This window comes from Drosophila tropicalis, unplaced genomic scaffold, assembly GCF_018151085.1.
Source record: "Drosophila tropicalis isolate 14030-0801.00 unplaced genomic scaffold, ASM1815108v1 contig_859, whole genome shotgun sequence".
Taxonomy (NCBI): domain Eukaryota; kingdom Metazoa; phylum Arthropoda; class Insecta; order Diptera; family Drosophilidae; genus Drosophila; species Drosophila tropicalis.
In genome coordinates, this window is record NW_027173353.1 from 8,258,796 (window position 1) to 8,281,176 (window position 22,381).

The 22,381-nt window shown below is 39.4% G+C and overlaps 1 protein-coding gene across 2 annotated transcripts; it reads right to left on the minus strand.

Annotated features, from left to right (window-relative positions):
• Nucleotides 1-472: 472 nt before the first annotated feature.
• Cad86C (Cadherin 86C) lies at nt 473-21,484 on the minus strand. Of its 2 annotated transcripts, none has more exons than XM_068297519.1 (12): nt 20,146-21,484; nt 10,779-11,491; nt 10,400-10,483; nt 10,212-10,337; nt 9,993-10,142; nt 9,808-9,922; nt 8,276-8,468; nt 6,326-7,670; nt 6,111-6,241; nt 4,697-4,787; nt 4,142-4,359; nt 473-4,077 (listed from the first exon to the last, which is right to left on the minus strand). In XM_068297519.1, the coding sequence occupies exons 1-12, from the start codon at nt 20,240-20,242 to the stop codon at nt 1,452-1,454; spliced, it is 5,889 nt and encodes a 1,962-aa protein (XP_068153620.1). In that variant the 5' UTR covers nt 20,243-21,484; the 3' UTR covers nt 473-1,451. The 2 variants fall into 2 exon arrangements, with proteins under 2 accessions (XP_068153620.1, XP_068153619.1); XM_068297518.1 differs by having other exon boundaries at nt 6,111-6,259.
• Nucleotides 21,485-22,381: the final 897 nt, after the last annotated feature.

A 22,381-nucleotide genomic window follows, 5' to 3' on the forward strand; every position in this document is an offset into this window, starting at 1 on the left:
GTGTATGACTGTTTGAGTCTATATGTGAATGTATGTGTGGATATACATACATATATGAAAGAGAGCTGTTTGATACAAATTCTCCCTCCTCTTCGTATCCGGTTGTACACTTACACAATATATGTATGTACATATATATATTTTATGTATTTATTTCACTTTGTGCTCTCAGCTAAGATCTTTTCCCTTCTGTTATGTCTTTTTGGGTTCTCTTTCTCTGCCACTGTTCTCATTTATTATCGTTGATTGTCCTTTGCTCAGTTTTGTCAGAGGGCAGCGTAAAGGATTTAATGTTAAGGGATCAGCATCTGCAGTGCAGGGCTGGATTTGTCAGGTCCGCAGTTTTACCTTATAAATAAAACAAACTTTTTCCTTTTATTCAATATAAGGTTAGTTATATTTCGTTGAGTAAACTTATGTAAAAGTATTATGTACAGGAATACTTAACCATAATTTATATAATATGGCAGTTAGGCATACAATTTGTTAAAAACACATGGGGAGGGAGATTTGAAAATGATTGGAAATATACAATGCTATTTATTTTGTTTATATTTTGAAAGTTTCTGAAACGTGACTTGAATGCAGGAGATGATTATGGGTAATGTGTATGAGTATTTGTGTATATTAGAACCTGCTTCTGAAAAAGACTTAATTAAGTATTCGAATGAATTGTCAAAATTTGCTTGAAACAAATTTCATGAATTTTGCTTGACGACTTCCTGTTCTCGAGTTTGGTCAATGTCCTTTTCGAAATGTGTGAGAAAATGAATTTCGATAGACAACAAAAATAATAATTATAATTAATTGTGATAGGATTAGCACGTGAGATTGACTTCTGTGCGTTTGTTTGTACAAAAAGATAATTTATATGCATTAAAATTAAATTACTTTCAGTTACAACTAGACACAATTTCATGGCTTATAAATTATAGGATAGATTGAAGTGAAAAGCATCATATAAAATAATGTTAAAGCTCATATCGGTTATATAGGTTTATACGATTTCATCGATTGATATGGGGAACAGACATTTCAAATGTGAGCGATGTTGCCCACTAAACTATGCAATAGAATTTATTTATTCATTGATGGCTTATTGCATACTTTAGTGGACAATTTTCTCATATTTTACTTCCTTAGATCTGACACGTTAGAGACTTTAGACATATGTACTATCCTTATAAAATAGAGGGTTAATATATGTAAATATATATATATTTGTATGTATTTGTGTGTGTGTATATGGATATATGAAATGACAGATTCAACGAGACTGGCAAACAGCATATACTAGTATTTAGTGCTCAGAAACAAGTTGCACGATTTATACAAGTGTTGCTATAATTTCTTTATGTTTCTTTTGTTTTTGTTCGTTGTTTCGTAAGTAGGGAGCCTTAGAGGCTATCACATATATTATTTAATTATTTTGCGGGGCTTCCCTCCAAGTATTATGAGTATTGCGGGGACTCACCGCCCGATGGAATCTTTTTGACGCGACTAACATCATCGTAGGCAATGGAAAATACGCTCTTTTTCTCGGCTATCGGATTACGTCGTCCCATGCTGTTTAGTAGGGAATTCATGGCAATGCCAGAGTCGTGATCATCTTCCAGTGTTGAGGCATTAAGCTGTTTAGTTCCGGAGCCACCTGGCTGTTTGTTGGCATTACGATCCTCTATATAGAGATTAATTTTTGAATTTGTGACCTTAACTTCGTTTTCTCTGATGGGCGATGGCTTTGGCTTGTTGGGCCTTTTCGCTGATTGTTCTTTATCCGGATTCGTGGCATGCGGCGGCGTTTCCGGATACATGTAGTGTGGTAATTTGGTGGGTGGCGCTGGCACTTCTGGTGCATTTTCTCGCTCAAACCGATGCTCGGAATGCTGTACTAATGGATGATTGGTGTCTGTTTCTATTTTTGGTTTCTGTTGCCTATTCAGGGCTCTCTCCTCTTTAAGGAGTCGTGCACCCTTTGGCGGTGATTTGCGTGGTGCCGGTTCCGGTTTATACTTGCCTCCGTCGTCGGGCATTGCAAAGTCATCGGGTTTAACATTGACACGTGTCTTGGATACTCGCTTCTCAGATGCAGCTTGCTTTTTTCTAGTCGACGGTTGTGATTTCAATGATTCCGTTGAGGTTCGTCCGCTTACGGAAGACTTTTTCTTACTATAATACCATTCCATGTACTTGGGCACATTCCGTGCCCCTGAACTATCCTGATCGGCCAATTCTGTTTCACTTTGATAGATCCGATCGTTTAGGGAGCGTTTCGAGTCGGTTTCGGTTATCTCTGTTGTTGTAATTTTTCTGCCATTTTCACTAACCGTTGATTCATATTTTGAAATGGATGTTCGATTATGAGGTGGTTCGGATGAAGTTTGCTTCCTGGAATTGCTACTGCGTTTGGAACTATCGCGACGTGATAATCTTGGCTTGGCTTCAGGCTGAAGTTCCCTGGACTCAGAGGGTGAACGAGAAAGGGAACTTGGTTTGGTTCTACGCTCCTTGGCGTGCATCTCAAAGTAATGTTTATCTAAAGCTTCCATTTTATATTGCTCCTTGGGGACATATCCATTTGTGCGTATAACTATTTCATCCGCATCAGAATCCATGGAGTATTCGGTGTTATCTTCTCCATCAGAATTGTTATAATACTGCTCAATATGTAACTTTCGACTTCTATGCTCTCCCGGACTAGCAGGATCGTCCAATGAGTCTGAAATTTCCATTAGGACCTCACGGCTTAGAGCCTCGGACTTGTGGTTATCTTTATGATTGTCCCTGTGCGATGTGGAGTCGGCTTTTCGACTCTCGTCGCTTATTTGCTTGCGCAGAATACTTGTCTTGGTCTCTCGCAAAGGCTTCTTCGGTGGCACCTTCTTTTTCTTCTCATACATCTCCTCTTCTTCCTTAATAGGAGTACGGATTTTCCTTTTCACCTCCTCGACCATCACAATTCTTTTTCGAGGATGCATTGCACGCTGTCGTGATCGTTTTTTGGGACGTCGACGCTTGATCCAATAAACACCCTCTGGACTATTGGGTGGACTAAATCTAACATATTCGTATCCATCCTCGGACATTGAATCATCATTCTCACTACGCGCTCTCCGCCGCATGGCCTGTGTCTGTATGCCAGCCGATGATGTCTTCTGGATGTCATCTTCAAACGGCTCAGTCTGAGTTCCAGCATCACAATCCGTCTGTGTTCCGATGGCCATCGACTGTCCTGGAAGACTTTGAGTTTCTAGGGCCACTTCGTGTTGCGTATATCTAGTTTCTAGCTTCTCTTTCTCCATCAATATCTGCCGTAGAAGGGCATTCTGTTGCTTTAGCGAATTCTCCAATTCATGAGTTATAGACTGATTTGATATGGCAGGTTGAATTTCCGACACCATCTCGGCGCCCTGAACCGGCTGGGTGTGAATGACTTTGACTTCGGGTTCCATTTGTGAATAGACAATGCTGTTGGGTCCAGATTTGCCCAATGGAAAGGTGTCATCCTTCAAAGTGGAACCATGATGTACCTCGTTTGGCATGGACTGCAAATACGTTGCTCCTGGCAGAATTTGGTAGTGTTCACGAATGATCTGCTTTCCATCAGGTTGCTCTTCAATGAACCGCCGCATTAGTATCTCCTTTCCCGTATTATCCACCATCAGTAATTGTGGATGAGACAGATTTGCCGATTGTTTTAGCGGCACATTAACATAAATATTGTCATCATCCATGCCAGGACGATCTCGGGACTTGTCTCTGGTCATCAATTGAAGGATCTCGACATTTCCATCCTTGATGAACAGTTCCCTCTTACTTTTAAGACTATTCTGTGCAACATTAAAATCAATATCGCTGCCGCGGTCGATCTCATGTCGCCGCATGGAATCAATGTCAATGTGCCTGGATTCCGTGTCGTAGCGTTTCCTCCGTGCAGGTTCTAAATGTCTATTTGATTTACTTTGCTCTCCCTCCTCATCCATTACATCCTCTATGTAAATATCGCGATCATTTATTAAATTAGTTCTAGAGTTATGAAAACTAAGGTTTAGGTCGTCTTTGGCAGTATGGCTGTTCCTAAAAACGCAAAGAAAATAATCAATTAACTCGCAAATTATTCAATTATCCAATGGATGCATACTTGATTCGAACACGCCTCTGATGGTCATTAGCTGATCGTATCTGGCGTCCCTCTTCGGTGTCCTGGTAAACGGCATCGGGGACGCCAGAAACGGAAAAGCCTACGTTTTCGTTAAGCTGATCACGCCCGTCGTGGAACTCCCAGCGGGTGGGTTTGGTTCGTGTATCTGGTGGCTTCTCCGCTGACCAGGCCTCGCGTCTTCCCATCCATTCTGCGACCTGTAATTGCCATTGAGTAGAATTTTCACATAAATTCACAATATTCAATTAACTTTTAGTAAGCAATAAGCAATAGACCCTGGACTTTAATAGCGTATTTTATAGGATTTGTTATGTGTAACGAATCTAAGTAATTAGTGGGAAAAAAACACGTTTCAGTTCTAATATTGTGCACATTTTTTTTTACATTTGTTTTTTAATGATAAGGAAATCAAAAATGAAAAACTCAAAATTGTGAGCTTCTGTAATTTGCAAATTTAGTAAGTGCATTGGCATTGCAATGTTTTACTACTCTATTTAGCATAGTCAATCGAATTCGAAAATGTTCAAAATCTACCTGAACAGATTTTGTATGTTTTCCATTTGCCATTTCCCTATGCACTAGATGTACATCGTCTTCAGTTCTACTGATATTAACTATTCTTTTGCTACAAGAGAAGAATAAAAGATTAAAGATAGAATGAATGGTTTGATGTTTATTTTACAAAAAAACAAAACAAAACAAAAGCAAAACGCAGGTTCTATTAATATTTGCTTTAGTATACAAATTAGTATATTAATGCATTTTGTTTGATTAGGAAAAGCGTTGCACTCGTCACTTAGTCTCCGGTTAAGCAATATATATATTAGGTTTACCCTAACAAATGACCCCAAAATGAATATCTCTGTGGAGCTAATTAATATACTCTTCTATAAATTTAATATTTTGTGTATTCATTTATTATTATAGTAATAGTATTATTATAGTTTATTACCTTATAAAAGATTTAGAAAACCATAGAAAGATAGAAATTGAAATATTTGGATGTTTTTCAAAATATTTTAAACTATGTAACCTTTTGATATTCTATTTTCCATTTGGATTGGATAGATAGATTCCTATCTAACGAAAGGAACGACATGACAATTGAAAGTATTGGAAATTTTAGTCCTATTTTTAAATATATTGACTTCAATGACCTCATTTATCTCATCAATATTATAAAGTGAAGTTGTTGTCACGTTAAATAAGATATTAAGTATCGGAGCTAACATATATTAGACTTTATTAATTTGTTTTTTGGTTTGAAGTTTAAGAATTTCGAATATTTTTTATCAAAAGTAAGGAACTTTAAGGCACTTTGAACTTTGAGCTAAAGAAAAACAGAAAATTATAACTATTTTAATTCAAATTTTAAAGTTTTTCGAAATACCATTTTTAAAACAGACTGGGACAACATAAAATACTAACTAAATTGTCAAGATTTTAAACTTTCATAAACTTTGTACCAAATATAAGCATTAGGTGGATCTTTCTTCTAACCATTCCAAATGATGACAAAATCCAAATGGAATTACAAATATTAAAAGTTTAAACTCTAAACAAACGTATTTAGCAGTGTCCTGCAGTAAAGAAGAAACGCTGGTTTTTAGGTAGTAAAATTAAATAGATATTTACAATTACTCATCATCGAGCCTAGTAAAGGGTTAAAACGAATGAAAATTCGCACAATTTTCATAATACAAAACAAAAAAAACATTGTTATTAAAAGTAGTTACAAAATTAGTGCATATTGTAGGAGAGGAAACACCTAAAGGACTTTTTGAACCCCAATTTACAAACCTATCTATGGGAGAAGAAGGTTTCGGTTAATAAGGGATTATATCTGGTTTTAGAATAGAAATCGGGGACTAAGTGGCTGAGTCAACAAGAAGCACTATGATTCTAGTATCAATTAATTAGTTACAACTAGTTTCAGTTGGATACTCACGTGGCTGCTCCATACAGAGGACACCATGAGCAGATGCAGCAGAGCAGGAGAATCAGAATGGTGAGCGCGACCAGTGTGGCTAGAAGGATTAGTACCCAGAAGAGTACCTTGTTTTCAGCTTTGTACTGGGTCTGCAAGGGAGTAAGAGTCTTTTAAACAAATGAACGCAGTTAGTTGATAGATTGCTATGGCTATTGATTGCTTGGAGAACTTACGTCCGTTTGGGCCGTATCTTGGGGCATAATCGCATAGGAGTTGTTATGCTGGGAGAGTCGCTGTTGTATCTGCGATATGTCAACAAATGACGAACTGTCGTAGAGCACGGTGGCCGTGACTACGCTGCGATCCGTAACACCGCCACTGCTAGGTGGTATATCCTTAGCCCCAGGCTCATCAGCACGTAATGGCCGAATGTCATGGATTATTACCTTACCACCCGTTATGGTGGATAGCGTTTCTTCGGTTTTCGCCTTATCCGGATTGTGACCCGGCACCACAAAAGTGACCGTTCGCTTACGGCTCTCCGGTGGATAGATGCGTATGGTGGTTGTCGAAAAACGAACCGGCACACCCAAGTCATAGGCACGGGCCGTTAAGACAAAGATACCGCTTTCATCATCTGTCGTCGATGTGGTTTGCGTGGCTCGACGGGTTCTGCTTGTACTGGGACTGCTGCCTGTGGTGTGCTTCTTGGCGCGCAAATGTATCTTTTCACGCACAGTCAACTCACCGGTCACCTTGTCCAATGCAAACTTGTTCTCATAGTTGCCGTTGATTAGCTCGTAGCGTACCTCGTTATTTGGCGCTGTGGCATCATTGTCAACTGCATGGATAATTGCTGCAGTTGTGAAGCCCAATAAATCTGGCGCCAGTATAAACTCATACAGATCTTTCTCAAAGATCGGTGTCTCGTCGTTCACATCTATTAGCTTAATGATTAATGGCACTTGTGCTCGATTGCCCTCGCCATCCATGTCGCGGGCCTCAATGTACAGGTGATACTCTGGCATGACCTCACGGTCGAAGCCATGGTTATTTGTGGATACGGTTATCAAGCCGCTTTCTGCATCCAAATTGAGCGATGTATTCAGGTATCCCAGAATGGCTGTATACCGAACCTTGCCACCCAAACCAGAATCCAAATCGGTGGCATGGACCTGCACTACCTTCGTACCGACAGTCATATTCTCTGGCAATTCCACAGCATACGAGGGCTGATCGAATTTCGGTGCATTATCGTTGACATCATTGATGTAGACGGTGACATTAACAATGGCCGAGAGATTTGTGGCTGGTCCCAGTTCTTGAGCCAAAATTGAGAATTGCACCGAATCCCGTTCCTCATAATCCAGCATCGCATTGTCCCGCACACGTATGAGAAAGGAGGCACTGCGTTCGGCCACATTTGGAGTGATCTCGAATGTGCCATTATTGTTAAGTAATGTTAATGAAAATACACCATTTTTGCCGGTATCATCATCATAAACTCGCGGCACATACGGATCGATGAATGTCAACGCTGTGCCTTGTGGTGCATTCTCATCCACCCTCGAGACGTAACTACTCGGTGGAGGGGGAGGGGGCAACATAAAAGAAAGAAGCAAAGAAAATAGAAAATCGTGAGTTAAAGATTAGCATAGCATAGAGGAAAGAATTTCGTGAACGTTGTTGGACCATTGTATAAGCGTGCGACAAGACTGTGGCTAGGCATTTCCAGTTTGGCGGGAATTTGATCATAGGAACTTGGTTTGAAAGTCTGCTTGGCATAAATGGATATTGCAGTATTTTTTTCAGTTATCGTAGTCGTCGTCGTCGTCGTCTTCGTCGTCTTAGTCTTCGCTGTTGTTGATGTTAAGAGTTTTAGGACTTTATGCTAATGGATGTGGTTAAATTTGTTGTTGTTCCTAGTTCTTAGTTTCCTGCCTTAAAGTCGTCTGTTTAAGTTCGTTGCAAAAAGTCGCATAGGCAAAACACTCCTACTCCACTCCACCCCACTGCACTCCACTTCATGAAATTGCATTTCAGTGGCAGTGGCTGTGGCTGTGGCTTTGACTGGGGATGCATAGTGGTTAAGCAGGTTTACATTTTTTCTTTTCCTTTTTTTCTTTTTTTGCATTTATTCTCTTCCTTTTTTGTGTGTTGCTTGCTTGCTTTTGCTTACTTACTGATCATTTTCGAAGTAAGGCGCTGAATTAGTACGGTCGGGCAGAAAGAACGCCAATTGGACTGTAGAAGCCATTGCAGGAGGTTCGTCACGACCAACTTTAACTTCTTCAGCGATTACAGTGAGCAGGACTGGATCGCCCACATGCGTGATGAAGGCAATATCCTCTAAAGGTCGCATCAAAAAGATTTCACCTGGAATTAGAATAAGAATTTGTACTTTAATCTTTCTATTCTTAACACACATATTTATGCTCCCCTAAGTTAATTACAAATTATTGAAGGCATTCGCATTCGATCATGGGAAAATAAGCTTAGGTAAGAAGTTCTCTGATTGCAACGACAATTACGAAGGGTCCATAAAAAAACAAAACTGCGCTTAGTCAACCATGGGAACTGTCTTACTCAATCTATACAGGTGATTTACGTATCAAGAGAATAAGCAAAAAAAATCAAACATGCCGTTTCCATATACATAAATGATCGGCTAGGTCATAATGTTTTTTTAGTATGTATGCCTTAGAGACACATAGATCAGTGAGTAACGATGGGAGCAAGGTTTCAAATGGGTACATTAAATTTTTAGCTAATTCCATTTTTTTTAAATTACTTAAAAATTCCTGAATGGGTTGTGAAATAAACAGATTTTATGACTATAGTAGTAAATGTTCCTTTTGAAACATTAAGAATAGGTATGTATGTATGTACATATTTATGTGTGAATGTATTTGTGTGCAACGGCATTAGATATTTTCACCGAGTCTAGCCCAAGACAACATGTTGAAGAGCTGCAGGGAAGCAGCTTCAAAAACCAAAGCCATCAAACTGCCACTACACTAACGAAACAGATGAGACAAGCACGAAACAAGGAAGTTAAAGTGCATTCATTGCTCGTTTGGTGGTTAAGGCCAGTGAAAGAGGATGGGTATATGGGCATGGGTATGGGTATGGGTATGGGTTTGGGCCATGGCTAAGCAAGGGGGAGAGGGCTATGGGGGTTTCTTTAGGTATGGAGCCAAATTGCGGCCCAGAACTTGGCCGAGGCGAACGAATATTTTTGTTAAGTCGCATCATGGTCGTTGGCGGTTATTGAGCTTGTGGTATCTAACGAGTCTAACGACAGACAGAGCCAGAGAGCTGCTTGGTCTGGTCTGGCCTGGCCCGCTGGGTTGGACCGTTCGTTTGGTTCCTGTTGAGGCCGTTTCTTTTTTGTTTTGCTACTTGTAGTTATGTTAATGCTAGTGCTGCTATTTTTTGCGACTTGTTTCATTCGTTGCTAGTTCACTTGGTAAGAAATATTCATTTGGTTTTTATACAGAGGGTATTAAAAAATTGGTAAGACGTTTGTAAAGAGAATTCGCAAAGACTGAGGCGTTTGAGACCGAAAAAAGTATATACATATGTATATTCTTGAAAATCATAAGACACTGATAAGATATATCCATGACAGTCTAATGACATTCGTTTCATATAAATTGCCTCATTTTTAATAGTTTTGTTTATTATGAGTAACCAAATTGGGTTGAGTACTTACCACTCGTGTCATTGATGTCGAAGAATGATGTAAATGGATTGTTCTCCGAAACCAAACCATATCGAACCTCTCGAGGATTGCCTTTATCCCCATCTTCGGCATGCACTTGCAATATCTTAACAAGAACAAGAAACACACAAAATAATTACCAAATTGTATAATGGCAAGTTTATTATCCAATTAACCTTATCCCCGGGAAGTATGCCTGGAGGCAGCTTGGTTACAGGCGGTGCCAAAGTGAACACTGGCGGCTGATCTTGTACATCCTGGACAATAACCACAATCTCCATACCCGCAATATTGCGACTATCTTGACCTGGCTCGGCATAAGCATCCTGTAATACCAAAAATACATAATATATGTATTTGCCTATCCTTCTTTGTGTTTTTTATGTGGCACTTACATTGGCTAGTATTGTTAGATGATACATGGCTTGTTTTTCAAAATCTAATGGTCCTAGGAGAAAAACTGTTCCCTCTGTCGTATCGGTCGATACTATTTTCTGTCTTATGGCGAATAAGGGAGAGCCCTGTGTATGTTAACAAAAATGATATATGTAGAATGGCTTTCTTTAATTTGTGGTAAACTTACCCATAACTCGAGGTAGACTGGTTTTTGGAAAAGCGGATTCTTTCGAGCTATTACATAATCCAATTCTGTGCCACGTTTAGCATCCTTGAATTGAGAAAATTATATATGTGTTTTGATTATGGCACAAAGCATGGCAAAAGACAGCAAATTGAAGAGGTTCATGACCTTTTTCTTAAGAATTTTACTTATGTCTAGATGATGATCGGTCGATTGAATGGCCATTTCACATCATTCCTTGTTAACCCACACATTCATACATCCATATACATATGTACATGTGGTGTGTATGTGTGTAACAGCAAATACCAATTAATGTAATTTGAAATTCCATTTGAAAGCGTTTTACTTGAGCGTATCTATGATGTATGTATCTACTCACCTCAGGTATCATTATGATGCCTGGCTTATGGGGAAATATGAGGTCATGGGGCGTTGTAAAATTGGTTGCTGTAATTGAACACAATTGCGTAGCCATGCCACCTTTTGTGTCCTTCACAGAAACCTGGAAGTCGTAGTAGCGTCCCGGCTCCAGGCGACGTTGCAGTACAACATTTGCTTGGCATACCGAATTGTACTTGGTGCATGGAAGAGATTCCACCTTGACGGTGGACGAAGATGCATCACCTACAAACTCAAAGGTCAGAGGATAGTCGAATTCCTCATCAGTTGCACGCAATCTGTAGATTACCGAATTGACCTGTGCGTCAGCCGGCACAAGTACCAGTCGCATGCGAGTTGTAGGATCGAATTTGGGATCCACACCGTGAACGTGATGTGGACACAGAATACCAATTAGAAGGCTGATTGTCAGCAATCGATAGGCGGTCATTGAGCTGTGCCATGAGCCAAACTGCAAAACTGGCCAACAGTGTCGATGTTGCCGCTGCTTCTGCTGCTGCTGCTGTTTGGAGGAGGAGGTAGCTGGAGTATAGTAGTAGCATTCTTTCTGTTGTCGTCGATGGCCTGCATTCGCAATTCTGGTAACTGCTGCTGAGGCTTTTGCTATTCCCATGCGACATTGCTGGGCATAGGTGGATGTTTCACTGTTCTCGTGTCGACTGCAGAAAGTTCTGCTACTGCTGGAAGCCATTTCTGCAATTAAAAAACAAGTTATTTCTGTATTCAAACTGTTTGAAACTAGCCAACTAATTAATCGTCCCTTTAGATAAAAAACGAAAGAAAGAAAAGAAAAGAAAAGAAACGGAAACTACAAGATCTCATGTAGTCATTATTACAAAGCAATAAAATTGTTGCCCCCCATCAATTGGCCATCGACCTGGCAGAGATTGTTGGATTGGTTTGTGATATTCCTGATAACAAATAATAAATTTGTCAGCCATAGGCTAATCCATCCTATGTACAAGGCAACCTCAACCCAATCCCCAACATGAGCCACCAAAGTGCATGTTGTTTGGCCACTTTCTGGTTGTGCAATGCTCTCGAATCTCAATCTCAAACTGTGCCGAATCATCGTCCAATTGTATAATTGTATTAGGCCAGACAAATACAAGATGTGGTAGTTGTGGCTTCTGCTGTTGGCTTGCACCTGGTCTTACATACATTCATACATACATGTATGTATCAGCGGAAAGAAAGAAAACAAGTGTGAACTGCTGGAGTTTTTCAAAAGCTACCTAAACTATTTGCCTACTTTCATTTTCTTTTAAAGTCAAGTTTTTGGAGCGCCCCGAAATCGAATTATATTTCATAATTAATACTAGCTATGCCACTTTCATTTTTTTTCTCAAGACATAGCCATTACCAAATAACACACCCAAACCCCAAAAAAAAATAATAAAAAAAATGACTCCTATCTCAGTTTAAGCTGTGGCAACGGAAAACGACCCACTGTTTGTCTTTTGGGATGGAAAATTAGTGTGTGTGTGTGTGTGTTAACACTGCATTTAAAATGTTAAGCTTAAGGCAAAAAGTAGTTTTAGGTTGAAATTCGGTTAGGTCAGTTGGTCAAAATTGGTTCACAATTCATTATGGCTCAGTTAGAGAAGCTTATGTGCATAATGTGCACTAAAACTAATCGATTCGTGTAACTTAACTTTTCAAACTGAATTTGTCAAGTTATGTAAGCTGGGAGATCATGGTCTCGGCCTAATTTTACAAAAACAAAAACCGCCCATGCATCAGATTAGATTTATAAATGGCTAATTAATTCTCTGGCCCTGAAATGAGACGTGTCTCAAAGTCGTCAAGTGATTGTTTCCAACAATTAGATCCAACAATCTCTCTATGAAATTCTTAATAGACAATTCGTTTGGGTTTAAAATATCTGGAAATGAAACAAATTTGACAGAGTACGATTTCACCAACGGCTTCTTAACTGAACGCAAAAAAAAAATGGCTAAAACCACGATGTCATTATTGAAGAGATCGTTGTTCAGGCGACGCGTCGTTCCCGTCGCGGCCATTGGAGCGGTCACGTCTTTGTCTGGCTAAATGCGACATAGTTTTATAACGTTTAATCATGTGCTACAATTACGGAGCGGTACTTTAGACACATTCTCCGAAACTCTTTTTGTATTAAATAAATAATTGTTGTAGCTGTTGTTGTTGTTGTTATTGTTGTGGCTGCTGCTGGTCTAGTTTTTTTGCTTCAGTGGCTTCCCAAAGCAGCCGTAACTCGAATGTAGCACAATTGGCGTTCTTTTGCCATTTAACCATTTTTTTTTTTTTGAGAGTAACACACGCAGAATTTTATAGTACTTAAGCCATTTTTTTTTAGTTAATAAGTTTTTTTGACCATGAAAGAGTTTTAAGGAGTCAATTGAAGAACTTTTCAAATTGTTTCAAATTGAAGCCAAACGATCTTTATGGTTATATTCTTATTAAAAAAGTTTTTGAAGCTGAAAAGAAGTCTTGTAATCAAATCTTAAATTCTAATGGGCTTTTTGACTTGAAATTTTGTATGAATTGTTTTACTTGTTTACCAAAAATGCTAAAGGCCAATTGTGGATAAATCTTTTTGAAATATCCTCAAAAAGATTATAAACATTCTTCTCTTGTTCTTCATCTAGAACTTGGATTACAAGGATTAGTTATATTGGCCGAGGCGCCGCAGCTTAATTTAAAATTTTGCCTACCAAAGCTGCTTTGCTTGTCCCGGACTTTTGGTTGTAGCTTAAATTGCGAACTCGAACTTAATGTGAACAGATCTCGTGAGCTATTGCCAATCCGGTTTTTGCCTGTCCAATTGATTGTCTGGTCTGCCAGCTAGCTGCTGGCTGCCTGGTTGCCTGGCTAGCTAGCTGTATTTGCCAATTTCCAGTTTTGTGCAGCTGCAGCTCAGCGTCATCGTTGTTGAGTCCTAGTCCTTAGCTGCTGCTGCTGCTACAAAGCCAGCTACAAGCCAATGACCAGTTATGTCAGTTAAAGTTGAATCACTTAGAGGCTAGCCGAGGCGAGGCAAGCTCGCTCTGGCCACCCGACACCCTCGCAATTGGACGCTGCATCGTCTAAATTTACTGCCAACTATGTTGCAATGTTGTGTGTTTGCCCGCATTTGGCTTAGACTGGGTTTACAAACATACATTCATACATACATACGTTTATATAGGTTGGCAAATGCATGTAAGTAAGTATGTAAGTGCTGGTGATGTATTTGCCAGACTCCAGTCCCAGTTTCAGTCTCAGTCTCTATCCCAGACTCAGGCCAAGTTCCAGTCTCTGTCTCAGACTCAGTCTCTTGCCTCTGTCCGTTGTCATTTTCGCATTCGCTACTATTGCGCAACAATTGTAACACATTATATTTGTGCCATTTGACCGAATTTCTCCTTACAAATCCTATATGTACATACATATATATATATATATATACACATTTCCATATTTGAAAATGGAGCCACAGCTGGCCGCCAGTTTCAATTTTTAGTGGCTGAGAGACAAGCAAATTAACTGACTACCTTGCCACCCGGCCAGGATTGAATTTGTTTATATGTAGTTACATACATACATATATATATATGTATATATGTATGTAACTACATATAAACAAATTCAATCCTGGCCGGGTGGCAAGGTAGTCAGTTAATTTGCTTGTCTCTCAGCCACTAAAAATTGAAACTGGCGGCCAGCTGTGGCTCCATTTTCAAATATGGAAATGTGGTTTTGACTTTTGTTTGGTTCGAGAAATGGAAGAGGTAAGACTTTTTGAAAATGAAGATCATGAGGAAAGAAATTCATCATTCGGTCGATACTCTGATACTTCTTCTGGACAGAATGTTTTTTTGAAGGCATATAAAAGCAATTGATAAGACTCATTTAATTTGGTCTTGTTAATACAAAAAAGATCTTTTACTTAACTTTTTCATTATTCCTCACAAATTGGTCGCCAGTCAGGGTATTTAAACTTCGACCTGTTAAGCAATTTGTGGAGCGTTGAAACTCGTGAGTTCACTTTGAAGTAAAACAAGATTTTGGGCGTTGTTCAATTTTCGGCCTGACTTCGGTTACGGCTATTGCTGTACGCGGAAATTGTTGCAGTTTCGTGAGTTAGGCTTTGTTATTTTCGGGCTAGGCTGAGACAGAGGTTTCGACTGGATCTGAAGCTGCAGTTGTGGTTGTGGCTATGACTGCACTCAGGCTGCACACAAGTAGAATGAAAATTTGTGTTGCAAATAAAGTTGAACCCGATGGCAAACTAATCTGCTTCACGACAATAGACCAGACAGCCCAAACAACAAGCCCGGGTAAAGCAGCTAGCCAGTCAGCCAGCCAGTCAGCCAGCCAGTCAGCCAGCCAGTCAGCTAGCCAGCCAACGGCATAGACTCGTAATCAACTTTTATTTGGCCCTAGTCGGCGTGCGACCGTCCTTCACTATGCTAGAAGCCAAGTCGACTCGATCCTTTCCTGTCTTGATTTTGTTTGGGGGGAGGGGGTTTGCTTGGAGGCGGCGGCTGTGACTTCGATTGGGGCTGGGACTTGGGCTGGGGCTTGTTCCAACTTCAGCCAACTCGCCCGCTGGTCGCTGCTGTCCGTCTTTGGTCTTAATGTCTGTCTGTCTGTCTCACAGTGCGTCTGCCTCCCCCTCCTTGTCGCTCTATGTATGTATATATTGCTGTCTGTTGAATAGTCTATATACTTTTTGCATGGCACAGGCAAACATACATATCTGCATATATAAAACTTTTATTGCCGCAGCTGCGGGAGTGTTTTTTTTTTTGGGCGCGCCCCGTTGGCTACATATATACATATATGTATATGAACATGCATAAATAACTTTGGAATATAAAATATAGGAACGTCATCGAACATTGCGAGAACAACAGCAACAACAAAAGTGCATCTACATATATCTATTTATGCCTATAAATGTTCTTAACTTAACTTTCCATCTAGAAACTTTTACACACGCTTATAAAATGCTAAAATACATATCACTCATACGACTAGTGGGCTCTAAAAACTTGTAATAAATCACCCATTCATCAAAATTCAACTAGTTTTACACTTTTATCACATCTCATTTGGGTTAAATGTTTCGTTTCGTCTTTATATTTATTATCTGGCGCCAATTAAACTTCAGCGGTCTACAAAAGACTTCAGAATGTGGCTCATCTTTAACAGAAATGTGTCATTCACAAAGCAAAATGCGAAAATAAAAGAAATAAAAAACATTAAGCTATAAACAGAAACGAGATAATAAAAGAAAAACGCGTGCCCATCTGATGGAATATAAGACATAAACATATCGTATGTGCGTAAGCCGCGGATCGTTCTTCACAGACTTGCACGTTTCGAGACCGGACAAACCTTCGAAATTCAGTAGCATGACTATACAACTAGTACAATACATGTAGATATAGATTTAGATATATGTACATACATTGGCTCCCACAAATGTTTTTTCAATATTGCTTCGAGATGTAATAATTTTCTTTTCTTTTTTCTTACAAGAATTCCATGCGGCCGCCTGTCAAAGATTTTATAATTAACAACATAAGACAAGGTTCAAGATGCAAGCTGAAAGCTGGACTGCAATTCACAGTCGATTGTAAATGAAGAGCACAAACAATGTACGTATGTACATACAATGAATGCACGCCTGGTCTCAAGACCCAGACCATGGGATATATATGGATGGCTGGATGGATGGGGAAAGGTATAAAGAAACAGAGAAAGACAGAGAGAGAGAGAGAGAGAGGGAGTGAGCCTGACTTGAGGCAGGTACAGGGCCAGGGACAGAGACCAAGACGAAGACGAAGACAGACGGAATGGGGCGATTAGTTGCGGTGCCAACGCTGACGTCGCTGACTTCAGCTTAGCTTCATCATCACCGACCGTCATGATAAACATTAACAAACCTCAACATCTACACCGTCATCGCCTTCGCCTCTGCTATCGCCAGTTTTAAGTTCGTGTCCACCCGTCGGCTTTGGCTTTTTTTTACTATTCAGTGCCCTTTTTTTGGAGGAGGGTATGCTCAAATTGTAAGAATCAGCTCTATGAAGTTTTTAATAATCACAGGATAATGCAAAGGAATAAATACTACTAGTACAATTTCTTTTCCCCTCAAGCCTAATTGTTTATGGCTCTAACGATTCTAACTTTCTTGAGACCTATCTGTAGTAACCATTAATCATAACATATTACTCTTTGTTTCATTATGAAATATGACTTTTCTTTCCTAAGAAGTTTTCCCATTATTTGCCTAGTTAATCTTGTATTTCTTCTATAAAAAGAAGATGGAGCATCCCACATTATGTAGGGTATCTTAAAGTTGTAATCCCAATCGAATATACTCTCTGTTTTTTTGCTTGTCATGATGCTGCTGTTGCTGCTTTGTTTCGGTTCCACAATTCGTTTCGTTTGCATCGGAGGTGGCATACATAACGACTGCGCCTGCACCCAAGCTAAGGCCGAACCAGCTTGGTGGCTGCTGCCACCGACGAGTTTAAATGAAATGCAGCAAAAATAAAAATGTAAATAAAAGACTCAATAGCAGCAATAGGAACAAAAAAAAAAGAAGAAAAAATTGCTTTTTTTTAACAAAAAAATGTGCGTGGGATTGACAGCGGAGACGACGACGGCGACGACGACGACGACATTCGGAGCCAAAGCCACAGTTGGAGCTAGAGGCATAGGGCCAACTGGTAAGAGTTTTTAGCTGGTCCATGGTGCAGACTACTCAAATTGAATCTCAAATTTATCGACATACAGCTCTTGGCATATTGCTAGCACGAAATTAATTGGCTTAATCTTTAAGGAAATGCACTTAGTGCATTGAAATATTGGCATTCCTTTGGCCAAGAAAAGAGGAAGGGAAAAAAGATTATTGAAAATAAACCAATCACTTTAATTTTCATGTCTTTTTTAGAACAGCCAACACATATAAATATAGCCAAGTTAATATCCTGTTTTTTTATTCACACAATTTTTAATTTTACCACACCCAATCTTGAAAAGAGATTTACGTGTTGATTGATATACACAAATTAGTTTATTAAATAAGCGAATATCTCGACTTGATATCAAAACACAAAATGTACTTCAAATGCATCAAATGTATGCAAGAAATTGTACAAAGATTCATCTGTTTATGCTGCCAGCCATGGATGACGATGGGCGTCCAGATAAACCGACTGACTGATGGACTGCATTGAGTGCCTTGAGCTAGAGTCAAAGAGCCTTGGGCATTGGGCAAAAGAGACGGGACGGGCTTGAGTCGTATGCGTTTGGGATCGCCGCTGCCTTTGCCTGTGGTAATTACTCTCCCTAATAACGCAATAATTTATTTCTACTTTAGACATACACACATACATACATGGGTCTAGATGCATAGAGGATTTGGCATGGCTAAGAGCAGACCTGACTGGGACAAAGACTACGAAGACGACGACGACGACGACGACGATGCGAATGGCAAAGTCGACGATTGCTATAATGATTGTGGTGTGGTGTGGTGTAGTGTGGTGGGCGTCAGGCATAAATAAATGTTTTATGTGCGCTTGGGCTGTTATTGTTCTTCATTTGCGAGTGGTCGTTTGGTGTGTGTATTTGTGTTTGTGTGGCTCAAAAACGCTTTTGACTTGAAAAATGTTTAATTTTTATCTTCAGTTGAACGACACTTTTACGACCTAAAATTGTTGAGCAATAGTACGCAAAGAACAAGTTTATATAGTGTATATACATATATATTTTGTCTTTTCATTGTGGTGTCCAATGGTATCGTCGCTTCGGCATTGCCAGCACAACCGCAGCAAATCAAAAGACTTAGGTAGCGAACGTGGTTGGGTCTTGTTGCCGCTCTCCACTAGAATACTGAACACTCCCCCCGCCACCTCTGGCCGCTGGCTCGGTCTTCGTATGCTGTCAGTCCAGGCAGTACGCTCAATGTAATTAAGTTCAAAAGTCTCGGGGCATTGTTAATCTGAACGGGTCGATCAAAAACGCTTTTCCAGTAGTCTAATTAGATGTCTTAGGCATCGACTCTTCATAAGCCGGTCCAGAACAAGCCGATAATTAACAAGTTAGTCGTTTATAAGGCCGACTCGCCTACCGTCGTCATCGTCTTCCATTAGTTAATAAATAGGTTTTGCATGTATCCCTGTAAGCACCTCGAACACAAGCCATGGGCCATGCGGCTTATCGTATGGGGCTTATGACAACGATTTGTTGCCAGAGTTTAATTTTGATTTGAACGTTGCATAAATCATTATCTAGCCCGGTTGACTGCGCCTCTCCGCGGCGTATCGAAATTTTATAAATGAGACCCACTCTCCCTCTCTCTCTCTCTTGCAAGAGGGACCATAATATTGTGGCCAAATGCCTGGGTATTAGTGTTTGCCATTGCGTTGCTAACACGATTTTGTAGCCTTAACTTTTAAGTTGTTTTCGTTGCCCCATTGCAAAAAAAAAAAAAAAGAAAAACAAAATACAAAAATAACAAGAAGTAAATGGTGGGTTTTCGACACACGGGGGTAAACAAAATAATACAAAATATCTGTAAAACTTGAAACACGCATGGGGCGCCACATAAAATACGCGCAATAAGTTTTCATACATACATAAATTGTAAAATGCCGCACAGCTGTCAATTTTGGCACTGTGCCGACTAAAGTGGGTCAGACAAGGTCGATTTGGTGTTATTTTTGTTTACTTCAATTTATGTATGTATGTCTCAATATACACACATTCATTCATTCGTTCATTCATATGTATGAATACATAACAATGATGTATGGAAAGTAATGTCGTTTGTGGCTAGAGGCTAGATAACTCCTGAAACCATCTTGTCATTTGCTGTAGTTCAATTTTTTTCATCGTTTTTTCAGCCAAATGTCTGAGTGTCATTACACAATACATGTTCGTATTCAATAATGATGTCTGAAAAGTGCCATATGGCTCTATTATTGTTTAATTGTGTGAGGATGTGTAGGTTTTTTTTTTCTGTTGTCTATTGAAGGCTTTAATTAATGGGTGCGGCGGCGGCGGCGGTGGCATAATTGGCGAAAATCAACCATGTTTAATGGAATCCAATCATTAGGTTTTATGCATTACAATGTTTGTTAAGTTTTTCCTTAATTAGTCTTCTGTATGCCAAAGTTGAAACTAATTTTGGAAGTCGAATGGGGGAGGACTATAAGGAAACTTTTCAGCATTAGCTAAAACTTTAAATTGTTTTGCATTCTCTATCTAAAGATTAGATGAAAAAGAACTCTTGAACATGCTGAGATGATAATAATTGCTTTATGGGAGAATCTTGTATATGCGAATGGGGTATATATAATTTGTACCTTTTAGAATGTGAAAAAGAGCTGAAAGCGACAGAATCCAAAGGCTCGTCTTCTTCACCTCTCCGTTTGCGTGTGTCTTTGAAATCAATCGTTCCATGTGTCTTAACTTTTTCTTGTGTTCGGTTTTTTGTTTTTTTTGCTTTTTGTCCAGACTAAACTAATCCGAAATTCAAGCAGTCTGTTGGCTTTCCCCTTATTGGGCTGGGGGGTATCAAGTGTCTGACATTTTCAGGCATGCACTGAATTTTAATAGTCAACACATTGATGGGTAGAATGTGTATATATATAGGTATGTATATATCAACTGGTAGCACTGAACCTCATCGTTTCCTGTAACACGTTTGCTTTATATTTATTTCTCGATCGCGATCTATTTGAAAAATATTACTTCATGCATATGAAATATAATATTCAATTTATGACATCCATCGTAAGTACGTATTGTTATGAACGGAAATCACACAATGTGCTGTCAAGTATGTACACCAAACAAACATCAACACTTGGCCAAATATTCAATAGTAAGCCATGCGGTTGGTGGATGGCCCGTGTTATCTAAACACCAAAATGACGTCTCAAAGAGCCAAATAGCCCATTAAGCCCGTTTCGTTTGAGCGCACTGCGAATGACCTTGCTCGCGGATTAAATCAGATCAAAAGTCTATTGCGCTCTTCACTGTGGCCCCGGATCGGTACCAAATTCAACAAGATTGAGTGATGCTCCTCGTACCAGGAAATATCAGACTGTGAGTTTTGGGTAACCCAATACTGCATAAACAGACAGCAAGCTGCTGTTTTTTTTTTTTTTTGGTTTGGGTAAATTTTATTCACATAAATTTCATGTTTTAGTTTCACTGGAGAGATCACAGTAAAATTGATTTTGATTTTGATTTTAAATGCCCGGCGTGTTTGAGGTTTTAATCTCAACTTGCAAGCGAAGCACATATGGATGTATGTACGTGAATTTATTGTAGTAGCAGTACATAGGTACTCGTACATACATATTTTACTCTTTATTTTACTTTATTTTATTTTATACGAAATTCCACACCAAACACTCGACTCGTCTACATGAAAAAATTATACATTGTCAGGCCCCCGAGAGCCTGTTTTCCTGTTGTTTTTGTTGTTGTTAACGTATTCTATATATATGTGGTTCACTTTTCACATTTATAATACGATACGATACGGAACGGAACGGACCCTCTGACGAGTTTGTTGTGTGCCCCGCCGCTATTGAAATGGTACTGGCAGCCAATCGTGCATAAAGACGTCTTGGAGCTTGTGGAGTGTCGACTCAGCTCAGTTGGAGCACTAGTGAAGCTGAACCGCAACAGAGAATGCCCTCTCAACGATGAACGATCGTGGACACCGAAAGCCGGTTTTGCACAGACATCTACACACGGGTAAGGTTAGGTTCAGAGAGCCCCCGAGATCTCTTCTCTTTCATTGACGTATTTTCTTCGTTAGTTGATAGCCAAAGTTCTGTTCTCTTTCAAGAGATTCTCTATACATACATACATATGTATGTTATCCATTAGCAGGAAAAGAAATTCTAAACTCCTGGCAAATCTACTCAAATTACTTTGAAATCTCTTTTTTGTGTGCATATATTGAATGTCCTTTATTATGTATGATATAGCAGGCCTGGGGGAAATTCTTTTGACCTCTTTCCTTTCTTAATTTAAAAACTCCGATGAGGAGTTACCCCCTCCATCCTCTCTACAGAGATAGTAAACTTATCAAACGACACACAAAGCGATGGCATTGTTCATTTATGATGAGCCATTACACAAGAAATTAAACAGACATTTAATGTAATTTGGTGAATAATAATATTCCATTACAGTAATTCAATCATGTTTCCAGGTTGTCCAATAAAATGTCTGTCTATTCGTGTTTCGTGGCTCTTTATCTTTTGACCTGCATCTAATAGAACACACGAGACATAGGAAACCTGAAATACAGATAGGAAAATTCACTCATTGCCTTTGTCGTTGCTGTTGTTGGTTGTAGGATACGATTTTGGCAAAAGGAAAAATACATACAATGAGGGCGGCACCTAAGAAAAACAAGTTTAAAGAATCCCAAAATGGCTCATATTGAACTCATTTACCATAAAGAGTTTTCCAATGTATTGGTTGACATTTCATTCTGGGTTATTCCCAATTAATAATTCAGCCCTTAATTCTAATCGACATTTGTCGACTGGTTAGTGCCCGTTTTCATAGCCTTGA